Source organism: Simochromis diagramma, unplaced genomic scaffold (assembly GCF_900408965.1).
Source record: "Simochromis diagramma unplaced genomic scaffold, fSimDia1.1 OVJJ01000494.1, whole genome shotgun sequence".
NCBI lineage: Eukaryota > Metazoa > Chordata > Actinopteri > Cichliformes > Cichlidae > Simochromis > Simochromis diagramma.
In genome coordinates, this window is record NW_024387311.1 from 699184 (window position 1) to 721841 (window position 22658).

General features: G+C 39.4%; 1 protein-coding gene across 3 annotated transcripts; it reads left to right on the forward strand.

The window, feature by feature from the left end:
* The first annotated feature begins 919 nt into the window (after positions 1-919).
* On the forward strand, positions 920-21889 carry LOC120717165 (sodium/potassium/calcium exchanger 1-like). 3 transcript variants are annotated; one of them, XM_040005044.1, is made up of 12 exons: positions 920-1376; positions 2008-3110; positions 5109-5273; positions 6832-6940; positions 10930-10983; positions 11571-11621; positions 12794-12871; positions 15110-15252; positions 17263-17538; positions 18080-18169; positions 19450-19616; positions 19982-21889. In XM_040005044.1, exons 2-12 carry the CDS (start codon positions 2160-2162, stop codon positions 20229-20231), a joined length of 2334 nt encoding a protein of 777 aa, XP_039860978.1. In that variant the 5' UTR covers positions 920-1376; positions 2008-2159; the 3' UTR covers positions 20232-21889. The 3 variants fall into 3 exon arrangements, with proteins under 3 accessions (XP_039860978.1, XP_039860977.1, XP_039860979.1); XM_040005043.1 differs by having other exon boundaries at positions 920-3110; XM_040005045.1 differs by lacking the exons at positions 10930-10983; positions 11571-11621; positions 12794-12871 and having other exon boundaries at positions 921-3110.
* Positions 21890-22658: the final 769 nt, after the last annotated feature.

Consider the following 22658-nt stretch of genomic DNA (forward strand, 5'->3'; position numbering starts at 1 on the left):
TTAACTTACAGTATAAAGCACCTTGAAGCAATTGTTGTGATTTGGTGCTATATAAACAATCTTCAATTTGTATTTACTTGTCCCATAAGATTAAGAAAAACATAGCTTAAAAATTATTTCCAAACAACCTTTTGTTCCCTGAACAAAATTTCTGTTTTTTCTGAAGATCGTCCCAAACTGGACCACCTTCAGCTTCCCCCTGCCTCCTGCTCCTGGATCAAAAGTGTCCTCACTATCCGGCCCCAATCAATCAAACTCAGCCTCTGCAAAAAAGATTTAAAGTACCTTCGCAAAACTACAGTATTAACAATTTGTAGATCATGTCAGAAGTTTTTATTAGTTACAATGAGCAGAGTATCACTGTGCATACTCTGTGTTGTCACAGTTGGTCTTCAAATCACTGTCTCACTGTCCACTTGGTGTCATGTTTGCTAATCTAACAAGAAGGTGAATGACACTCATCCTTAAAAACTATAATATAACGGGCCTAGAACAACTTAATATGACACAGCATGCTAAATATGTTAACTAACATCCACATGCTTTGCTAGTGGAAGCTCAGAGTATTCCAGGCATGGTACACTCATTAATTGCTCTTTGTTTTTGCTCTGCAGTTCTTCTTAATCATTTTTCGGATATGTTATAGTTGCATATATTATACTATGATCAGCTTGAAGGCTCACATTAATGCATTCCTACTAGTCCAACTGGATTAAGATGATGACGTCAGATGTATGCTTACACTTACAACAATTAAAATGAGAATGGTGAAATTATCCTTTTAAGTGCTGTTTACCCGATCTGCGCAATAGTTCGTTGATTAAAAATTAAATTAAAAAGCATTTAAGCCAGCAGAAGTTAATAATATAATCATATTAAGCTTTATTAACTTCATCTGTTTAATTATTTTGAGCGTTTATTTGCAGTGTTTCATTCCAAGCGGATATTTATGTTTAGATAACGCTTTCTTCTTTGTGAGGCAAATAAGAATTTCACGTAATAATCGGTTTCTCTATCTAAAACACCTGACCACACCCTAAGTAGGACCCAGCTTCCTGTGCAAGTCCCTGAACGCCCCATTATTCTACATCAATTCAACAGGCAGCAGACTCTCAGGATTCGCCTCAAAACTACACCTGCGAGCCCAGCAGCAGTTTGAATGTTGGCGTATTGATACAGCCTCATGTGTGAGAGGGAAGGTGAAAGGTGTTTGGCTGCTTATCCTCTTAGTAGCATTATGCTGAGCCTCGTACAAGCCCTGTCATGCGGTGCGCCCTTGTAGTTCCCCAAAAACCGGAGTCAGCATCTCTGCGTCCGTTGCGCACAGCTGGAGGAGCAGTCCGCAGCGGCGCGGGGCCGAGCAGCCGGCCGCACAGGTAAGATCCGCGTCCTTGCTCTCTTCACACCGCTGCTTTCTGCAATTTATGCTCTTTTTGCTGATAGAGTGTAGATTAATGATGTACACCGACCTTGCATTATAATCCGGGCTGTCCTCAATTAAACCCCAACGCGCGTCTTTCACTCGCAGATTTCATGTTTGGTTTTTTGTTTTGTTTTTTTAAAATAAAAACATGTTGACGTTAATGCACATCTGGCAGTATTAATTATTATTATTATTATTATTATTTCATTTACAGCACGCGCGGATTTCATCACGCTAATTTCTGTGCGCTCTTTAAGCCACAATCAGCAGGAATCTCAGTATTTACTGCTTTTATTTAGACGGATCTCCTGTTTTTTCTCGCCGCTTTAACGTTTGACGTGTTTTCAATAGACTCCTATTATGTGAGAAGCTAAAGCCTGAGTGATTATGTAGCCATAGTAACAGGTGGCTGTCTGCATCCTCTATCACCCTCAAATACACACATAGATACACGCGCACGCGCGCGCACACACACAAACACACTTTTCCTTAGTATATCTGCAAGTATGCAAGCAGAGGGGACATTATAAATACACACGTGTTCATGATGTGATTTTAAGCTGTAGGTATTTTCTGGTTTTCAGTCCTTCCACAGGTCAAAGCTGAAGATGAAACACACTTTGTGCGTACATGTGCTTTTTTGTCTGCTGTTGGCTTCTTCATACCACATAAGAGCGCAGGCATGACTAAGGATTAGCAATGCATCTGATATAACTTCCTGTTTGGAGTCGAGACAATGAACGTATACTTGCCTCAGAGGAGGAGACTAAGGTGCAGCCGCATCCTCTTCTTTATCTCAGGTGTGCTGCTGTGTTTCGTCTACACCTTGACTTTGAAGGCCAGGCTGTCACAGCCACTAGCCTCCGCCCAGACGGATGATGGAGCAGAGGTGGGTAGCGATGAACATGTGGAGGTCAGCATCCAGGAGTTGATAGCGTCTAATGAGACTGAGGAAACTAAAGCTACCCTGGTGAAAGTCGTCAACAGGACGGATATCGAACAGTGTATCTATGTAGATCCCCAGCCTCCCAAACCGCCACCAACTCCACCGCCACTGACCACCGCAACTCCACACTACCCCCCAACCCAGCCACCTCACAGGAAGGGTGACTACCCAGAGGACTTGTTCTCGATAGAACAGCGTCAACAGGGCTGGGTGGCCCTGCACATTGTAGGGATGGTTTACATGTTTGTTGCCCTGGCCATCGTCTGCGATGAGTTCTTCGTCCCTGCGCTGGAAGTCATCACCAACAAGCTGGAGATCTCAGATGATGTGGCTGGGGCCACATTCATGGCGGCGGGAGGCTCTGCCCCTGAGCTCTTCACCTCCCTGATTGGGGTCTTCATCTCCCACAGCAACGTGGGTATCGGCACCATTGTGGGCTCAGCCGTCTTCAACATTCTCTTTGTGATCGGCATGTGTGCCATCTTCTCTCGGGAGATGCTGCACCTGACCTGGTGGCCTCTGTTCAGGGACGTGAATTTCTACATCCTGGACCTCATCATGCTTATCATCTTCTTCCTGGATAACATGATCCTGTGGTGGGAGAGCATCCTGCTGGTGCTGGGCTACATCAGCTATGTGAGCTTCATGAAATTCAACAGTCAGATCGAGCAGGCGGTCAAGACCCAGCTTAACAAACACATGAGCATCGTTAAGGTGTGGACCACAGAGGAGCCAGAGAAGGTCAGTAAAGGTCCCTTTTTTAAAACAGGTGTTCAATGGCTACAGTTTCCCCTTTTTTCTGTCTTTCTTTTAATTTCTTGGTCTGATTGATGAATTGTGTCTTGCCTAGAGGTGAAATCATTAATTCCTGAGCTAAAATAATTAATCAGTTGAATAGTTCATTAACAGATGATAATTACACAGTACATTGGTTGGTAATCATTTTTAATACAGAAAAGGCAGTGTGCGTGTGTGTGTGTGTGCTGCTTGGACTAGCTTACCTGCCATCAGGCTTCCAGGCTTTCTTGGTCACTTTGGTTTTTTGCTCTTTAAATTTAGACAAATGAACACTTGCTGTGACACTTTTATTGCACTTTCGGTCAAATTATATTCAACATGAGCAACTTGAGCATCTTCTTTTGTTCATGGCTTCACGCTCACTGTGAGGAGAGATGGGGGTTGAAAGCATGAAAGAAAGTAACATCCATAAATAACTGCACATTTCTACAAAGACTCACAATTCACTGAAATGAAACAAGTTCACTTGAAATTAGGTAAAATAAATAGAAGAAAGAAAAAAAAGATTAAAGGTTTGCCTTCAGACAGGCTTATGGAGTCAGTCACTGTGCAGAGGTACATTGCTACACTGGGTTTGGCTCTTTCATGAGATTTGTTGACATTAGGAGAGAGAATGAAGCGTTAACAGGTGTTAGAGTTATTTTTGCTTCAGCAATAAGAGAACAAAAGAATTTCTTTCATTCATCACGCATTTATCAAACATAAAAGGATGGATGCAGCCAAAACAGATGTTTCTCTAAGCAGTTGTTACCAGAGATACTATCTATCCATTTATTTTCAGTATACACAGTATATTTTCTATCCTTTCATCTCCGCACAGTTGGGACTGCCGCCTGCTCGGACACACTGAAAGAGAGACAGTGATTTGTGGTTCTGAGCAGGTGACAGACTGTATTTGTGTAAAATCCTTTGATGGTACTGAACAGAGAGGACTCCAGGTGTCATAGATGGGGCGTCACAGGGTGGAGTGATGCAAGTGTCAGTCTTTCTGTCAAAGCCCTGAAATACCACTATATAGAGACATCATTTCATTTACAATTTAAAAACAAAGGAATAAAAGGTTCATTTCCTGCAGGCTGAACAGCTCTCTGCTCCGCTGCTGCTGGGAGAGATCAGCAAATGTCTGAGGCTGTAATCAACATGCAGAACTGCATTACAATATCTCAAGGGCCCGCAGCAGATTCGCCAATTAGCCTGAAGCATGTCTGCAATCAGCATGTGCTTCAGTATTAACACCAAGTGCAGTGAGATGCGTTGCCACATTACTGGGTCAGAATTGCTGAAATTCAAAACCTCTTCACAGATTTCAGTACATGGTGTTCACATTTATATACATGCTCAACCATCATTCTTTTTGTTCTTTTCATCAATAGAACACATTAATATCACCTGTTGCATACACAAACACATATATACATAGATTTGGGAGCTCAGTTTAGGAGCATTCATCGTGGAAGCTGTGTATCAGTAGGAATAATGCAGTTTTTGAAACTGGAGATTTAAAAAGGATCAGCCTCAAGGCTTAAGGGTTGTGACTTACTCTTCTGCTGATGGTGAAAAACTCATGCTGGCTGGACTTTTAACTAGATTAGGGGCTTACTACTGTCTTTTGTAAAGGATTAACCTGGAATTCTTGACCTGTCTCAAGACTACAGCTGGAACCATGTCAATTCATCACTTTGCATGTCTACTCCTATGACTGAGTTTAGACTGAGTTTCTACAGTACATTACAATACAATACAATGTTATTTATATAGCACATTTAAAAACCAGAGGTATGTCAAAGTGCTTCACAGAACCAATTAAGAGCAATAACACATACAAATACAGACCAATCAAATTGCCAAAGCAATCTCCGCTGTTCATATGCTTGAATGTATACGTGTGAGGTAACTCGAACTACTGGTAACCTGAACTGCTGTTAAACTGCCTCACTATAGGAAAGTGAAGCACCACCACCTCCACCACCTGCTGCTGCTCCAGCTGCTCCAGTTGCTGCGCCAAAAGTTGAAGAAAAATCCAAACCAGAACCTGTACAACCTCCAAGCAGCCCTCAAAGCAGCAAACTGCTGCCAGACTCACAAGATGACAAGACAAGACTCAAGGTTTGAAAAACAAACCTTTTGTTGGTTTAGACCATATGAAGGATTAACAAAGCCCCAGCTCTGAAAAATTAAATACAGTGAAATACTTAAATCTAGTCTTTCTATTGGCCAGTAGAGGGTGAACTCCCCAGTTGCAAAAAAGGATGTCCAGTTATATAGATGTCTGGCAAAACAACTCTAATGATCACTTTTTAAAGGACATCAGTAAGCACTTAAATGTTGAGTTTATGGTGTCAGTCATTATTTTCAGTTCTTACTGAATATAAAATGATGTTCAATTTGTAAATTATGGTTTAAATTACAGTCCAAAAAGATGACAAAACAGACTAGCTTTTTAGTGACCCCATGCTGTGAAAAAAAAAGTCAATACCACATAAGCATGCAGTGTTCCTTGGCCACTCCATCACTTCAATCTGGCCTGGAAACACTAATATGGTAATGGGACTACTGGGTGATGCCACAATGGCCCTTAAAGCTTTTATATAAAGCTTATGTTATTTGTTGGCTAAATCTCCAGTTAAACTGCAGTGTGACTTCCTTAATTTCAAAGCAAAAATTAATATTTACTTTCAGATGAATTAATGGAGGGATGCATCAGCTCATAATGGAATAAGATCGTAAAGGATCAGCAGATATTTTATCTACACAAGGAGTGTAAGGCTCTTCCTGTTGTAGCTGTTGTAGTAGCATTTAAGTGTTAGATTTACTTTTAAAATCTGTAGGTTTGGTTTATTTTATATGTATATGTATTGTTAGCATACACACAAACTCTGATATAATAGCATAAGTTCTTTAATAATTAATAACCCAGTGAACTTGTTACTTGAATTTACACAAATTAAAATTATCAGACTTACTTGGCCTGGCTTGCTACTATGGTAAGCTAGTTAGCTGGACATGCTAATGTTAGCATCTTGCGTTAAAGCAGAGAAACATGTTGGTTAATCTGTTCCTCACACTTTCATTGACTGTTTTTGGCCCTTCAACGTTTGAAACAAAAGTCAGAAGTCATCTGATGAGACAGTTTGTTATTTGATTTTTGGGGTAGATATCGAGGTCCATCAGGCACTAGTCCTTCTCTCCTTTTTGTTTTTATTGTCCAATTCTTAAAGGTGTTTATCACAAGGCAAGATAGTGACATTGGCAAAACAGCCTGTACATATTGTTACCTTTATTATTGTTTTCAGCAATAAAACTCTAGAGTGAGATGACAGTGTTAGCCTGTAACATTTGACAATAATTGTTATTTCATGCCAGCCATTTTGGCATGTCAGTGTAGGGTACGCTCAGGTGTCATTTACAGTCCTGTTGTATTTAATGTTTTAAACCCATTCCATTTATGTGTAGTACCAGGACCCTGGTTCCTCTAACTGGATCATAGCCATAGTTGATGTTATTAATTATACCTGTTTTTCTCCTTGCAATACCTTGTCAAAATGGCTGCTCTAACAAAAGCAAAACACCTTTTTGATTCTCACTGGTCTGCACTGGTTAGTATTATTAAAGGTTCCCTAAGGTTAAATGCTTTAGTTCTGACTAGGTGCCTGTTGTCCTGTAGGTGCGTCCAGCCCTGCAGCGAGGAGGCAGCTCAGCCTCCCTACACAACACCTCGCTTCGGAGCACCATCTTCCAGCTGATGATTCACACATTGGACCCTCTGGGAGAAGGTAACCAATGTTTTCTCGGGTGATAATATCACGTCTGCAGCAAAATTAGAAATTAAAAATGCACTATGCTCATTAAAAACTGGTTCAACATACATATTTGGGTCAACAACCAAATATGTATGTGTAAATGTCAAAGTTCTAACCTCATTATTTAGCTACAATTTGATCCTTAATTTTAAAGGACTTTCTGTGATGAAGTATTTTACCATTTTAACATAAGTAAACAAGATGCAAGATGTTGGAGACGGTTGATCTGATATCCTCGTGTTGGTGTTGTTCCCAGATCATCATACTAAATGTTGTTCCAGGATCAACATTGCAAGTGACCAATCAGAATGTTGTGACATCATACCTTTGCAACTTCGGGAAAAACCGGCGTAAAACAAAAAACTGTACTTAAGCTGCGTGAAACCGCCTCTGTCCGCCGATCAACGGACCCTGACCCTAACCCTAACCGTAACCCTTTAATAAACAGTAAGCAGAATTGATATTGTCCTTGCAACATTGGAATTTCATAAATGCACGAATGGCTTGGCGCGCAAAGGAATAACGTCACAACAATGTGATTGGTCACTTGCAATGTTGAACCTGGAACAACATTTTCATGATGGTCTGGGAACAACACCAACACGAGGATATCAGATCATCCGTTGGAGACAGCAGGACCTCACTAATGATTACTTTCATTATCAGTTCCCTAATAAATTTGTCTGTAATTAGATTTAATATTTTTTCTTACTTCTGTACCTGATGCTGCATCTTCCATTCAGGAGAAGTTAAATTAATTAACAAATAGTTAAATCTGCTTACAGCTTCTTTACAGTTTTCTTGACATTTATTAAAGGCCTATAAGCTTCTTATAAATGCTTAGAAGGCTTAAATAAATCATTATCATGCATAAGAAAAAAAAGGTGTAATTAAAAATAATAAATAAAAAACCAAGTGAAATCCTGTTGATCGATTAAATGTTCCAGCTTGTTGCAAAGTTGCCAGTGACTCAGCTGTATCCCTCCTGTCCCTTTCTCTGAGTCAGTGTCGCGTGATGAACCGCAACGACCTTCAGTCTGTCCTCGAACTCACCGGTGTGCTGTTCCCTAACTCAAAGCACTGAGCCACTGTTGATCCTTAATCAGCTTTTCAATACAGGGTAATAAAAGCTGGATAAGAGCCAGCATGCTAGCAAGCCGAGCGCTTTATCTCTGTGGAAGCAGAGACCGGCTCCTTGCAGCTGGACTGCAGTACGCAACCCTAACCCTAAACATGAGTGATTTCCAGATAAATAAACCCGTGATTTTTTGCATACAGTTCATTTGTGGAGCAACTGGTTTCAGTGCAGCAAGTGTGCTGCAGTGTATTTCTGTATTTGTGCTGACAGCAGAAGAGAAGGCTTTGGTCCGACATAAAGGAATCTGACTTATCCGTTATTTCAGCTGATCTATTAGGTTTCATTCACTACATCAGAACAATGTGAAGTTACATCTTTCTAATTCAGAAACTTCTGCTGTATTAGGGAGTGGTATTTAATTGATTTTTTTCATTCTTTTGTTAAATTTAAACAATATTAAGGACAGCGTTCCTGGAGGATTAAAAAGTTAAATTATAATAATTCCACAATAGTAATGCCACACAAAAAGTTACACATCAAAGAAGACGTTTTTGGACTGTCAGGTTGTAGCTAGACTTTCTTACTTTCCAGGATTTGACTTGAGTTTGTGGCTTCTAATGTTCCTTACAAGGCTGTCTGTTACAGTGTGGACAATGACTGCAGGGCATCTGATTTAAAGTATTCTTGCTAACAATGTCACCAAATTTGCAATGACAGAATTGGACAATGTAAGAAAACTTGACAAGCCATGGCAGTTGCATGGATCAAACTTCAGACCCTTAATCAACCTTTATGTATACCCGATTACAATTATATTAACAGAAGAGGAAAACCCATGAATGATGTCTTCCATTTTCTTAGCATAGTACAAGCAATGTTCCCTCTAATTTTTCACGTGTCTGAGCGAACACACATACTCCCTGAGCAGTCCCTTGGACCACTGTGAGCAACAGCAGACGCACTGCACTGTGGTCACGCCAGCATGGAATCCATCCAAGTCACATGGTTTATTAAAATAATCAAATTACAGCATTTACATTTATGTTAGACTACTTTTAATTAACTGCTTTAGCCCACTTACAATGAAAATGTAAAAAAATCTTGTTCATGACCTGTGTAGTATGTTAACACTATTGGAAGTAAAAAATAACTTGAACTCCAATTCTGAAAACACAACTTTCTTCTTTTTTTCTTTTTTTTTGTAAAGCTCTGACTTGTATTATTAGTATGAGTCTGTGGTCTGGGAGAGAGTCCTGTAACTCTGTCTGCAAAATACAGTATATAATGTTGGGCAATTAATTACATAGTTACTTCTTCAAAAAAAGTAACTGAGTTATGCAAACAACAAGTTTTTTGCAGCTGTTTACCTAAAAATGCAGCCAAAGCGTTTTTTTAAATAAACATTTCAAACTATTTACAGAACAATCAGCTGTTCTGCATCAAATCTGATGCCACACAAATTATTTGCGCCACTCCAAAAAAATAATTTCTGTCCACTATGAGATAAAGGAGAACAACAGCCTGATACCTGCAGGCCTGACAACAGGAGATGTATCACTGCTGTAACACCTGTAACATTCAGCAGTCGCCTCATTGTTCTGACACACACAACACATTACACGTCTACACTACACACTAACTACACAAGATTTGCACTAAACGTCGCAAATCTCTCACGTCTCAAAACTTTCCCCGTTCCTAAACAACTAAATGCCACGTTGCCATATCATTTTTTGATTGGTCGACATGGTACATATTTTGACCAATAGGAAAGGGTGGGGCTTTTTTGGGGGGGTTTGTTTTTGCTCACAGGCGGAGAGTGCTTTTGAGTGTTTTCCTTATAAAACGCCGTTTTTACCGTTTCTTCCCGCAGTAAATATAAACAATGATAGTATTCAGGAAGAAAACCAAACATTGCACATATTTTTTATCATAACTCTGGTTTAATGTGGCCTATCAACACAATTTAAAAACTGGTATAAAGTCCACACTTTTTCCGTCAATTGTTCTGTCTGTCCTGCTCACATCTCCAATGGTTGTACACGTTGTCATTAACGTGGCTTCACTCCACATCAGCCACGCCACTTTGCTAGCTAAAACACCGGTGTCGGCACATAAGGACGCTGTCATAGCCTGTCAACGATGTTGATTAGTGTGAATTAATGTGAATCGCATTATTGGCTGGACTATGGGATAAGGTGGCATCGTTCTAATCTTATACGGGAGCAGCCAGTCACTTACTGACTAACACTGCAAAACAGAATTGTTAAAGTTTTAATTTTAATTTCAATTCAGGTTAGATTTTTTTTGTGCGCATCGCAGATTTTCTGTGCGCAGAGACCGTGCCAGCAGTGCGCAATTGTGCACGCGCGCAGCTTAGAGGGAACATTGAGTATAAGTACAGTATAATACTCTATATAATAATGTATATGTGTGTAAAACTGAAATAAAGTAGTGTATTGATTGATTATTAAGAATTTAATAAAATCAATGTATCTTTAGAATAGTTCAAACCAATAAAAAATGATACTTACTTTATGAATTACAAAAATAAATTGTAAAACACACACATTACATTTCCAAGTTTGCAGTCTTGCAAATTTTAGCCAATCTTTATGCGGTGTACTCAGCTGTAAAAGGAAAATGAATGTGACTCTAATTCTGACTTCTAAAATGCTCACAAGTTGCCAGTTATTTTGAGACCAGCTCAAACTGTTTTTTGATAAGCAGTTATGTGTGACAGCGTTTAACCTGAGCCTGTTACTACCATGCAGAGATATTATTTTTGTTACTATGAAACATTTACTGCACCATGAACCTGAAAACTGTCAGTCAAATTGAAATGGCCCTGAAGTTACAACCATGTCTGTGGTTTCCATCGTAGAAGCAGTTCTTAGAGGGGCCGTTAAAACCCCTGGCCCCAGAAAAGTCAGAAGAGGTAAGAGTTACAAAAAGTTGTTACCTGGTTTGAAGCGTTTGTTGTCTTTAATTTTTTTGTGTATTTGTTTGTGGATCAAACTTCAGATTTCCTGCTTAGTTGTGTTGCTTATCTATGTTTTGACGTCAAACTTTCTGGAACTCATCACAGTCACTCAACATGGGCATGTTAAACTTTTGGTCCTCATCTGTTAGCCTGGCTAATACAAACCTGACATACGAGACAATTCACCGCTGAACAGAATAATGTTTAGAACAACAGTGGGGTTCAAGGCCAGGGATGGATTAGCCACTGAGTTGGAGATGACTCCAGATGACTCCGACATATCATGTCAGCAGGTCCATCTAACCCAATCTAAGTTAGGCAGATACCACAGGAAACCACAGAGGTCATATCCAGGCTTCAGCAGTTCTCAGCTGTTTTAACCAATACCTATTCACACAGACAGTATGTGCATACCAAGAATATGTGGGTGTTTTTGTGTCGCGGTTTGGAGAATGAGCTAATTTTTCACCTTTGATGTCAAAAAGAAAAAAGTAATTAAAGAGTCAGACTGATAACTTGTGTTGTGAATTTCTGCCAATCAGAAACATCTTTTAATGGTGATGTTAGAGGGGAGGGGCCAGTACAGAGGAAAGGTAAGGTGAAAAACATCATTCCCTATTGTGTTGTTTCTGCACTAGTTGTTCTTGTGGTTGTTGTTGTTGCTGTTGTGTTCAGTCTGGTCTGCTATTACAGAACACATTTTTGACCGCTATGCATGCATTGGATGGTTGCATGTTTGTGTGTCCGTCAGAAAGCTGTGAGAATCGTTGACCTTTTGGCACACTCTGGCTGTTTGTAAAGAACATGACTAATTTACCTGTGGACTAGTGTCATTGGCTGATATTATGTATTAGACAATTTGCATATTATTGATCAAGAAACTGACCTCACAGCCCATTGTTGCTGGGTTCAGTCATTATGCAAATGTACTGTTTATAAGGTAGGGGAAACCCGCATTCAGCTGAAACTGAAGAAATCACTTGGATGAATGAGGAAACATTTCTCCCACTGAGAAAATGAACACAAACAACTTTTTGGGGTCCAATTAATAAAAATCACATTTATTGGACGCTGCAGTGTGTATCAATAAATACGTGGTTTGACAATCTTAGAATAGTTTCCAGGTTTTTCCAAGGGTAGCTGCATAGGCAAAGACTACCCTGACTAACTTCTGAAGCACACCCAGTCATTTTGGGGGGGCCTGAAATTTGACAGAAATTGCACAGTACAGAAGCTCCTTTGACTACGATGACCTGGATGACTGAGAACCTTCACAGACAGAAACAGAAAGGAGTTTCAAGGGTTACTTCTGGTAGGACTTATGAGCGCTGATGTTCCACCAGAGGGCACTCTTCAACTTCCATAACAGTATAAACCCAACAACCACATAAACCAAGCCAAGGCATGTGGAATGTAAACAATAAATTACAAACAAACAAAAAAATGTCCTTAAAGACTAGGAACATTGGAATGGTAAATAATCAGATATCTGTATTGGCCTGAAAAATCTTGTCTTAGTCAGGCTCTAGAGTAGATAAAAGCTTGGTGGTGATAAACAGCTTCAAATGAGTCGTAAGTAAGGTTCACATTTTAGCATAGGTACCAGTAATTGTACCTGTTCTCACGTTTGCACTGGATTGGATTGGATCTTTACTCCTAAATGCTGGTCAGTGTGTGTTTATCAGGTCATGTTATTGTTAAAGCTGGTTGTAGAAGAACAGGCTTCACATGAGATTTGTTTGAGCAATGATTCTTTTAACTGCAGCGAAGAACAAAGTAAAGCCTATGAATGTCCCGGTGACGGGCAAACTGCAGAGCAAGTCCCATCACCACTGCAGCGAAGGTGAGTCGTTTGTGCGATGAAACGCCTTTCCTGAAAGCATACTTCCTGTGGGTGTGTTCCAGTGCCATCAGTATTTTGTTTGACTAAATGCATAGTTTTGTTACATGATTTCGAAACATAACCCGGATTTCCAACAACATCTGATTTATATGTTGAAGCACTTGTATTTCTCTGGCCATTTTTACCCACAATCCTCTGTCATAACATTGCGTAATTTTGTATTGTAATGCAACAGTACAGAACACATATCAGTTATTTTTGGCATCTGTCTGAGAGGTACGCTTGTGATGTGTGTTAGCCCAGTTTTGCATAAAGACTGAGATAAAAAACATAATAATCATATTTTAAATCACATGGGATAAAATTTAGTCTCAGTATGATGGTAAAAATCAAATATCAAAATATCTCCCTCTATAATCCATATTGTGTTTTTTGTTTTTGTTTTTTATGTATTTTGTACTCCATTGTATTGAAAATGACTTTAAATATGTTTTGGCATTAGGCTCAGTTTACTTTTCCCATTTTTTGTGCTATTAGCTCAAACAGATGAAAGAATGGATTTTTCTAAAGAGCTTACAGAATATGAGCCTGGTGTTTTAATAGGGTACCTCCACAGCAAAAACTCTCTTTGTGAAATTTCTTCCCTCCTAGATATTCCACGATCAGCTGTAAGCAATACTATCTGCTTGTCAAGTGATAAAGTATAGACCCTGCTTCCAGGTCTTTAGATGGAAACCAGCACTCTAACTTACTGCTTCTGAGTCAATTAAACCTCATAAATCATCTTTTTCAGGGATGCCGTGATGTTAAACTTTATTGTAACAGCTGGGATAGCAGTGATGCTGATCATTTTTATTGAAGATAAAATCTCATTGTTGTCACAGTGTTTGTTTAGGAACCGAAGAAGAGTTTGAACCTGGAAATAGATGATGTAAAGTTACAGAGCGGGGTCATCAAGTGCATGTGTAAAAGTCACAAACACTCTGCTCATTCACTAACTTCAGAATTCCAAACCTCCTCTGGTATTAACATCAGCACAAACACTGTGCTCTGGGAGCTTCATGGCTTTGGTTACTTGAGCTGAGCAGCTCCTGTAGGAGGAGCTGTGCATGAGACAAAGAAATTGGATTAAATTTATTCTCATCTTCTAATTTAAAAAGTTAATATCAGGCTGCATAAAAGGATCCAAAGGATGTTTAATTTGTAATTAATTGTGTGAATATTCAGATGAAGAAAGTTATTATTTTAATAGTTGTACTGTTGATTAATATTGTAGTGACTTGTGCTTTGACATTTATTGTGATATTGCGAGTGCACATATGCACATGGTCTTCTATCAGTAATCAGAGACAGTTTTGGGGTTGAAGGAGGTTGCTCTTCAGACTCAGTTAATATGTTTGTGCGTCATAGTGTGGAGTAAGGAGTTGCTTGACAGTCTGAGGTGCACAGCAAAGTGGGGCTGTGAGGAACCTGGAGAGGCCTCGACAAGACCGAATCAATGAGCCCTGAGGATTAACATGCATATGAGTGTGCATGTGACTCTCTTCCCCGTCTTTAGTAGAGCATGTTTATTGCCAGACACTCCAATCACTCCCACTGCCACTTCATACTGGCCACTAGAGCAGAATAATTTGTCAGTGTAACATTAAATTTGTGATTTATCTTCGCTAAGTGTGAAATTAGCTGCAGTTCTCTAATATTTAGATACGTTTAAAAATAAGTGTGAGCGGAAGTTTTCCAAATTCTTTAATACAGCAAACTTGCTTGGAAATTCAAATTCACCTGAATTTTTAATCACCTAACTGCAAAGTACTTTAGCTGATATAAGGTGAGGAGTCATCAGTCTGAAGTGATGGATTTAAAATGGTGACCATAACACAAACCAGCAGGGTTATTACATCATCCAAAAGTGACTCTGTTCAGTTGTGTTCAGTTAGATATGGGGAAACACTGCTGCATACAAAGAACAAACTAAAAGACATCTTTGCCCTTTCAAAATAAAATCAAAGGAAAAGTCAGAGTGGCAGGTAGACAAAGAAGACAGTGAAAAGGTAAAAGTAAAAGCATAAAGTCACTAAACATTTAAGTGAGGTTGATGTGTCCTGTTTGTAAAAAGATGCAGTGAAACTGTTTTATCTAAAATGGCTATGGGATATTTAAAATCTGCAGTGTTTGAAAAGCAGGTTAAAATTCATATTTTTATCCATATTACTCCGTGTGGTTTTCCTCTTTTTTAAGATCCAGATCAAAAGCCAAAGTCTGAGCAGCCAGCTGCTGCCGGTGCATCAGAGGGAGCAGCTACTGCTGAGCCGTCCACCTCACAGCCTCCAAAGGCAGAAGAGACAACTCAGGAAACATCTGACCGACCGGACGAATCGAAGGTACGAGATGATTTCAGCTCACTGTGCAGTTTGCCACAGAAGTGAGGGAAGTGGAGATTTTAACAACTTTGATCCTATAGTTTTAAAAGTCGTGATAATACACGTCCCATCTTAATATGAACACACGTGTTTCTTTAGCTGTTGTCATGTTGCCAAAAGAAACTAGTTAAGTTGTCAAGGAAACTGATGAAAACCTAGCAGCATCTGTATCCTCCATGTTTGCAATTGCGAAGCACTGGAATGCAGTCAGATGTTAATTACAATGTGAAGCCTGGGAAATAACAGGCGTGATGAGCATGTGAAGATGGCATTACTGTCTCCCTAGATTTGAATAGATTAGCTTCAAATTCATATTTCTGCTTCTTTATCTTTTCAACAGACCTGGAGACAGAAAGCTATGACTTTAACTATGTTTCTTACTTGATTTTGAATCTTCAGATTTTAAATTGGCCTCTAAATATTCCTGGCATAATGTATTTTGAAAATGCACCCAAGGAATATACTTAAGTACATGGTGTATTAGTAAAATTGAAGGAAAGATGGTAAGAGCGTTGGCTTCAATCTGCACATTTTCAAACTAATTTAAGAGGTTTTGGCTTGCTTCATATTTGTTTCTGGTATGTGTTCTTCTTTCCTAACATATTACATTTTGTTTATGTGGTACAGTTCAAAATAAAGCTTGAAAATGACAAGAATGTATAATCTTTAACAAACACATCAATTGAGAAATGAAGGTAACCGTTAACACCCACACAAGTTGCTTTCTGTCAGTTTAGTGTCACCTCAGTTTTCTGGCATACTGACCTCAGATCACACTTTGCATGGAGGCCTGTATATATCAGCTGCCAGCACTTTTTGAAAACCACATCGCCAAAGCCAGAAGCTGTGAACAAGGCCGTGAGGAGGTTGGATAACATGCAGTGTTGAAGAATGATGGAGGGCCTAACACAAGCACACTAGCTTATACTTTTTGTTAATTTATTGTTCATGTATACATAAAAAAATTAAAAAGGAGTGGCAGTAATGTTGCAGAATATTAACAAAGTATTATAGTAAGATATTAACAAATAACAAAGTAAGATATACTTAATCTATCCTAAAAGTTGGGAAATTACTGTGTTATAAGCAAACTAACACTACAAACTAAAAGAACCTCGCTCAGTGAAGTAAATACAATATCACAAAGCAAAATAGCTCACAAAGGTAAAAAGAAAAGACGCAAAATAAAAATAGAGCTAATTTAAATAGAAGAAAAAAGTGAAGAGCTAAGATAATAAGGGGGGCTTAATAAGTAAAGCTCTGACAATATAGGGATATTTCAAATACACAATTCAGGCCACAGAAATGTTCCTTCTCTGTAACATGTCCAGGATTATGCTGCTGTAACTGGTGCAGTCCCTTCACATTTCTTGTTACCACTCAGAGTAACGTCTCTGTCGCCCAAAAGTACTGAAACCATGTACGGTCACAGTGGGGTCTGGAAAATGTGAGTGTGTCAATATCTTGCTGCAGCACTCCAGGATACACATCAACTGTGAGCTCACATTTGCCATGGTGATCACTGGAAGAGCTCCAGAGCTGAAACCCTGTCTTATCCTCCAGGACTGTTGTGCTCAGGAGATAGATCTGTCAGCACCATCAGCTGGTGAAAGGTCTCCATTGCTCAATCTCATTAGAAAATAAACCAGTAGTAGACTGGTAGTAGAAGTAGACTCATCCAAGACTGGACGTTTCAAGACTTTCAAAACAAAAAGTCACAAGTTCATACACATAAATAACAGTGAGCAGCGGACATTGGGTAATAAAGTCCTCAAATAAAATAAAAAAACAGCTAATTTGTGAAACGTACCTAAAAGTTTTCTCATGTAAAATCATCAATTCACCAAGACCTAAACCAGCCTTGAAATATTAAATACTAAATAATAAATCTAATGCATCTTTTATGTGGTTCCCGCTTCGTTGTGTGCAGTGAGTCAGGGGGTTTGACTCACTCTGTTCCTTCTCCTACAGGCAGGAGCAGCAGAATCATCAGCAGGTGGATCAGGGGGCTCTGAGGGCAGCGCTGAGGATGAGAGTGGTGACGAAGAAAGCAGCGACTCGAGCGAGAGTGAAGATGATGGCGACAATGAAGACAAGGAGGAAGAAGAAAAGGAGGAAGAAGAGGAGGAGGAGAACCAACCATTGTCTTTAGGGTGGCCTGAAACCAGGCGCAAGCAGGCGACTTATCTGTTCTTGCTGCCCATCGTGTTCCCGCTGTGGCTCACCCTGCCTGATGTCCGCAACCTGGTGAACAGCCCTCATCATCATTATCATTATGACCTATGACCTTAAAGCTTTACATACTAAAATGATGTATTTTATTATCTTTACCCATGGGATTGGAACAGAATTGGCTGAAAACTTGGCTTCTGTAAGCTGTACAAACTTGATAGTTTAAGACATATTCATGCAATATGTGATTTTGACCGTGGGCACTAACAATAATGGTCAAGGTGAAATGCTTAGCTAACCTACAGGTAATATAAAGTTTTTACTGATTTTCACATTTGGTGTTACTTTGATCTGATTTTCACCAAAATTAATTCATCTTGAGCTGTTTTTGGTATCTACCGACACACAAAACTTGAAAATATCTAGAAAACTGTGAATGCTAACAGACAGACAGAACCGACTGCAGTGAGTGAATTGTATGGATCAGATGCTATCATTTACAATGGATTACATTGGATTAATTTTTTATTTTTTGTAGTTTCAGGATCTAAGTCTCTGTTCCCAGGTGTCATAATGTTTTTGAACATGTAATGTGAATGGCTCTGGTGCTTTTCAGGCATCCAGGAGATACTTTGCCATCACCTTCATAGGCTCCATCATCTGGATTGGTGCTTTCTCCTACCTGATGGTGTGGTGGGCTCATCAGGTTGGTGGAGTCTTAACACATGTTATGTTGGTCTTTTATTCACACTGATAAGGACCCTGGCAGACTACTTTCCTACATGTCTCAGAGTAGTCGGCCCTGAGTGATGTCAATGATACTTTCAGGTGATGCTTCTGCAGTTAGTGCGGTTAGTTTAACATAAAGATAGTGAGAGCATAACATAGAGACAGTGAGACTGTCCTAGTTTTATAGAAAGTTTTGTCTTTTATTTGTCTCGTTTTACCTTGTGCAAGAAAAAAACATAATTTTGCCCAATTTCTCCTTAAAGGTCATCTCATTGTGCTTGCACCGCAGTTGAGGTCTGGGCTATGAAAGTTCTCGCTCTTCTGGACATTATAGTGGAATTTACAGCCTGATCCTCAGGCATGAATGCACAGTGCACAACCCCATGATTTTTAAAAATTGGTTTAAATTGGGAGATTATGGGCTTTTCCATAATGCTGTTTGTTCTCTGGGTTCTGGCCTCTTGAAATAGCAGCCTCAGAATAAAATTGGACAAAATGAGACTTCCAGTGAGTGTTTTTGTTTTTGTTTTTTTAAAGCGGCATTACTACAAGAGGTCCAGGGGTGCACAGAAAGACAACCTTGGAGAGAGACTCCTCTCCCAGTGTACTTCAGACCCAGCCACACACTGAGACGAAAACTGGTTCATCCCAAAGACAAACTCCCAAACACAAACTTAACAACGTAGTGTATGCTGTACAGTATAGCGAGGAATGCTCAGACCTCTACATTGGAGAGACCAAACAATCACTTCCTACACACATGGCACAACATAGAAGAGCCACCTCCACGGGACAAGACTCAGCGGTTCATCTCCATCTAAATGGCAAAGGTCACTCTTTCGTGGATGCCAATGTTCACATTCTGGACAGAGAAGACAGATGGTTTGAAAGAGGAGGGAAAGAAGCCATTTATGTCCACATGTCTTTAAGGAAACTTAAAGAAGTCCAGATGCTTTTCTTTCCAAGCTCCTTAGACTACGATGACCTGGATGACTGAGAACCTTCACAGACATACTTGGAGAGAGACTATTTAGGTTTTTCTGTAATTTGAGTTTTATTTAGTCTTTGTTGGGGGAAAAATGAAGAAAAAAAATGAATAATGTAGAGTAATGTTAACTAGTTAATTAGTCACCGATTTGGGCACACGGTTTAAAATTTTGGTCTCACTTTGTGGCACTTGGGCAGTTTTACCAACCAACTACAGCCAGGTTGGGGATACTCGTTCTGACACTTGTTTTTATCTTTTACTGTTTGCAGGTGGGTGAAACTGTGGGCATCTCAGAGGAGATCATGGGACTGACCATCTTAGCAGCTGGGACATCTATCCCTGACCTGATCACCAGTGTGATTGTGGCCCGGAAGGGTTTGGGTGACATGGCAGTGTCCAGCTCAGTGGGGAGTAACATCTTTGACATCACTGTAGGGTGAGTCACTCTTAATTCCATTCAGTTTTATTTACATAGCGCCAAACCACAACAATCGCCTAAGGCGCTTTATATTGTAAGGTATTGACCCTACAATAATATGGAGAAAGCCCCCAGAATCCATTGTGTTTAGAATAAAGCATTAATTTATCCACCATTGTACCTGTACTTCAGTCAACAATTGCATCATTGTTGTAAACAAATAAGCCAATATTGTAATCACTATCAAAAAGTTACAAGAGGCTATGCTAAAATAGGCCAAAATATATTTTCTTACAAAAACAAAAAAGGAAGATGTAGCAGACGGGGTACGAAGGTGTGATGGTAAATGGCTTGATTTCTGCTTCTGTTCTGTTTGGTTTTAGTCTGCCGATCCCTTGGTTGATATACACCCTGCTCCACAACGGTGAGCCAGTTATGGTCAGCTCCAATGGCCTGTTCTGCGCCATTGTGCTGCTCTTCCTGATGCTCCTCTTTGTCATTATCTCCATCGCCGCCTGTCGGTGGAAGATGAGCCGAAAGTTGGGCCTCACCATGTTCGTACTGTACTTTGTGTTCCTCGTCCTGAGTGTTCTGCTGGAGGATCGTGTCCTCATCTGCCCTGTTTCCATCTGAGGGAAACAGCACCGTCACACAAGACTTGGTACATCCACACACGAATGATACTGTAATATAGGATCTGTTAGAGAAAAGAACTGAGCCTAATGTTAAAAGGCTGATCAGGCACACACTAGATGCTAAATTAAAGGAAAATTCTACGCTTAATGTGGTTTTACATATTTAATCTGACATTTAATGACATTTAATCAACATTTTCCAGCAGCTCCAGTCTCATAGTAAAGTCTTACCCTCCACCTTTTTAACTGAGTGTCTAAGCTCTGTGAAATATATTCAACATATAGTGCAAAGAGATGTACACTCAATGAAATAAGGGCTAGGATGTTACTGTCTTTGGTATGAAATACAATGAGATATCCAACCGTGGCCTCTGTTGGCAGGAACAAAGACTGCCACTAGGCTCCTACTGCTTTAGTATGAGTAGTGGGATTAAACAGCAGGCAGGGATACATTGAAATGTTAGTAGAAGAGATTGGAAAATGTGAAGCTTAAATCATGGCTTTCAAGTTTGGAGGGTGTGTTTGGTATTGGACGTGTGGCTTGCAGGATTTGATCCATTTGTGCACATGTTCAGCCGGTAATCAGCAATCTGACTTTATTGCCCACAAAGAAGTGATTATTTCTAACATATTGTTTAATAGTTGCCAATAGGAGTCCATTGGGAGTGCACTGAAGCAAGCCCAACTACTGTGTGTCCATATTTCCAACATTTCCAACAGTTTTTTAATGAAAAACGGGAAAACTATTAGACTTAGCCGCTTAGTCTGCAGGCGCGTGATTAGAAAGCTAAGTGGTCCCAACTATTTTTCTTTGTGGTTTAAAAGCAACTACCATTGCAACTATCATTTTCAAAGTTCATTACTAGCCATACTGTGCAACATGGATTTAATAAACTTAAGAGACACATTTGATTAGTGTAGATTGTACACTGGATGATGTTACCTGCCGAATCTTGACCAAGATGAATGGCTGGTATTTCTCATGTGTGTGTTTCCATACTAGATCCTCATTTGTGCGGTCACAATATCAGCTGAGAGAAATTATCTTTAGTTTTTCTCAAGTACTGGTGTCAGCACATCATTTCATGTTGCACTCCTAACAATAGTAGGTGATAAAGGATATAACAGCAGCGGTGAGATGGCTGTCTTTGATTTCAAAACCATTACAACAGCCAACTTTGAACCTCTTTCACAGTGGGCTATAGAATCACCAGTTTGGAGCCATGACCAAATTAAGAATAGTTTTACCCCAAGAATCCTCTTCAAATGCAAAAAGTGCAACAGTTTTGTATAGTAGTGAAACACATTTACCTAACACATGAAAGATCCCAGGTCAAGACCAGGAGAAGACACAAATCCTGAAGTCCAACACACAGATCCATCTGCTGTAGCGACCTGCTGTGAATGAGGGAGTAGCTGGAAGAAGCATAATTAAAAACTTCTTATCGCGGGAGCAATGACTGTAAAATATCAATACAGTAATGCACACAAGACGAGAGATGTCAGAATAAATCAGGAAATAACTAACGCTAAGACCAGGACTAAGATATATAAGATTGAAATAAGATTTGCCGTGTTGTGGCGTTAACGTCATTTCAACGAGATTAACGCTGACAGCACTAGTGGAAACACAACGAATATGACTGCACATTTACTCCGACATCATCCTAGTGCAAAGACAAGTGGAAGCAGACAAAAACAACAAGCACGCATGCTACAAACTTTACCCGAGTCATTTAGACAGCCGTTAGCACATGATTCTCCTTATGGGGACCTGATATGTTTAATATGCTGCTGAGAACATAGCCCAGAAGAAGCGGATAGTATAGCTTTTATTTTGGAAAGAGCCATTTCTCTGTAATAAACTCTCTTTTCCAAAGATGAGTGATTTCTCAATCAGATATATATATTTTTTTTATTACTTTGTTGTTTCAGCAACATTAAATTTAAAAACTGTACTTTTGAGTTAAAATATATATTTATAATTTTAATAAATGACAAATTAAAAAGGCATGAACATTTTTTTTGTATCGAAAAAATATCGAACCGTGACACCAAAGTATTGAACCGTGAATTTTGTGTATCGTTGCACCCCTAATATATATACTGTACTATATATATATATATATATATATATATATATATATATATATATATACTGGCAGAGGCCAGGAAACAGTCATTTCTTTACTGTGGCAACAACACTTATGAAATATACAGACTGTCTATATTTGTCCAACACAGCAAGTATAAAACTTAGCTGTAGCTGCTGGAAGTATCTGAAAATGACACCACGCTGCTTAACTCAACAAACATGAAGCAATCATAATACATCCCCATTCTGTTAACAGATTTTCTTTAGTTAGTTTTTTTTTTTTTTTTTTTTTTTTGGTGTTGGTGGAATTTTCCTTTAATAAGCAAATGC

What these genes read in the sequence shown, in the direction of transcription:
- LOC120717165 (XM_040005043.1), top strand. Translation starts at nt 2,160, where the DNA reads ATGAACGTATACTTGCCTCAGAGGAGGAGACTAAGGTGCAGCCGCATC. An exon ending in ATGACAAGACAAGACTCAAG is followed by an intron (nt 5,274 to 6,831) that starts GTTTGAAAAACA and finishes GTTGTCCTGTAG; the next exon opens with GTGCGTCCAGCCCTGCAGCG. An exon ending in ATCTTTGACATCACTGTAGG is followed by an intron (nt 19,617 to 19,981) that starts GTGAGTCACTCT and finishes GTTTGGTTTTAG; the next exon opens with TCTGCCGATCCCTTGGTTGA.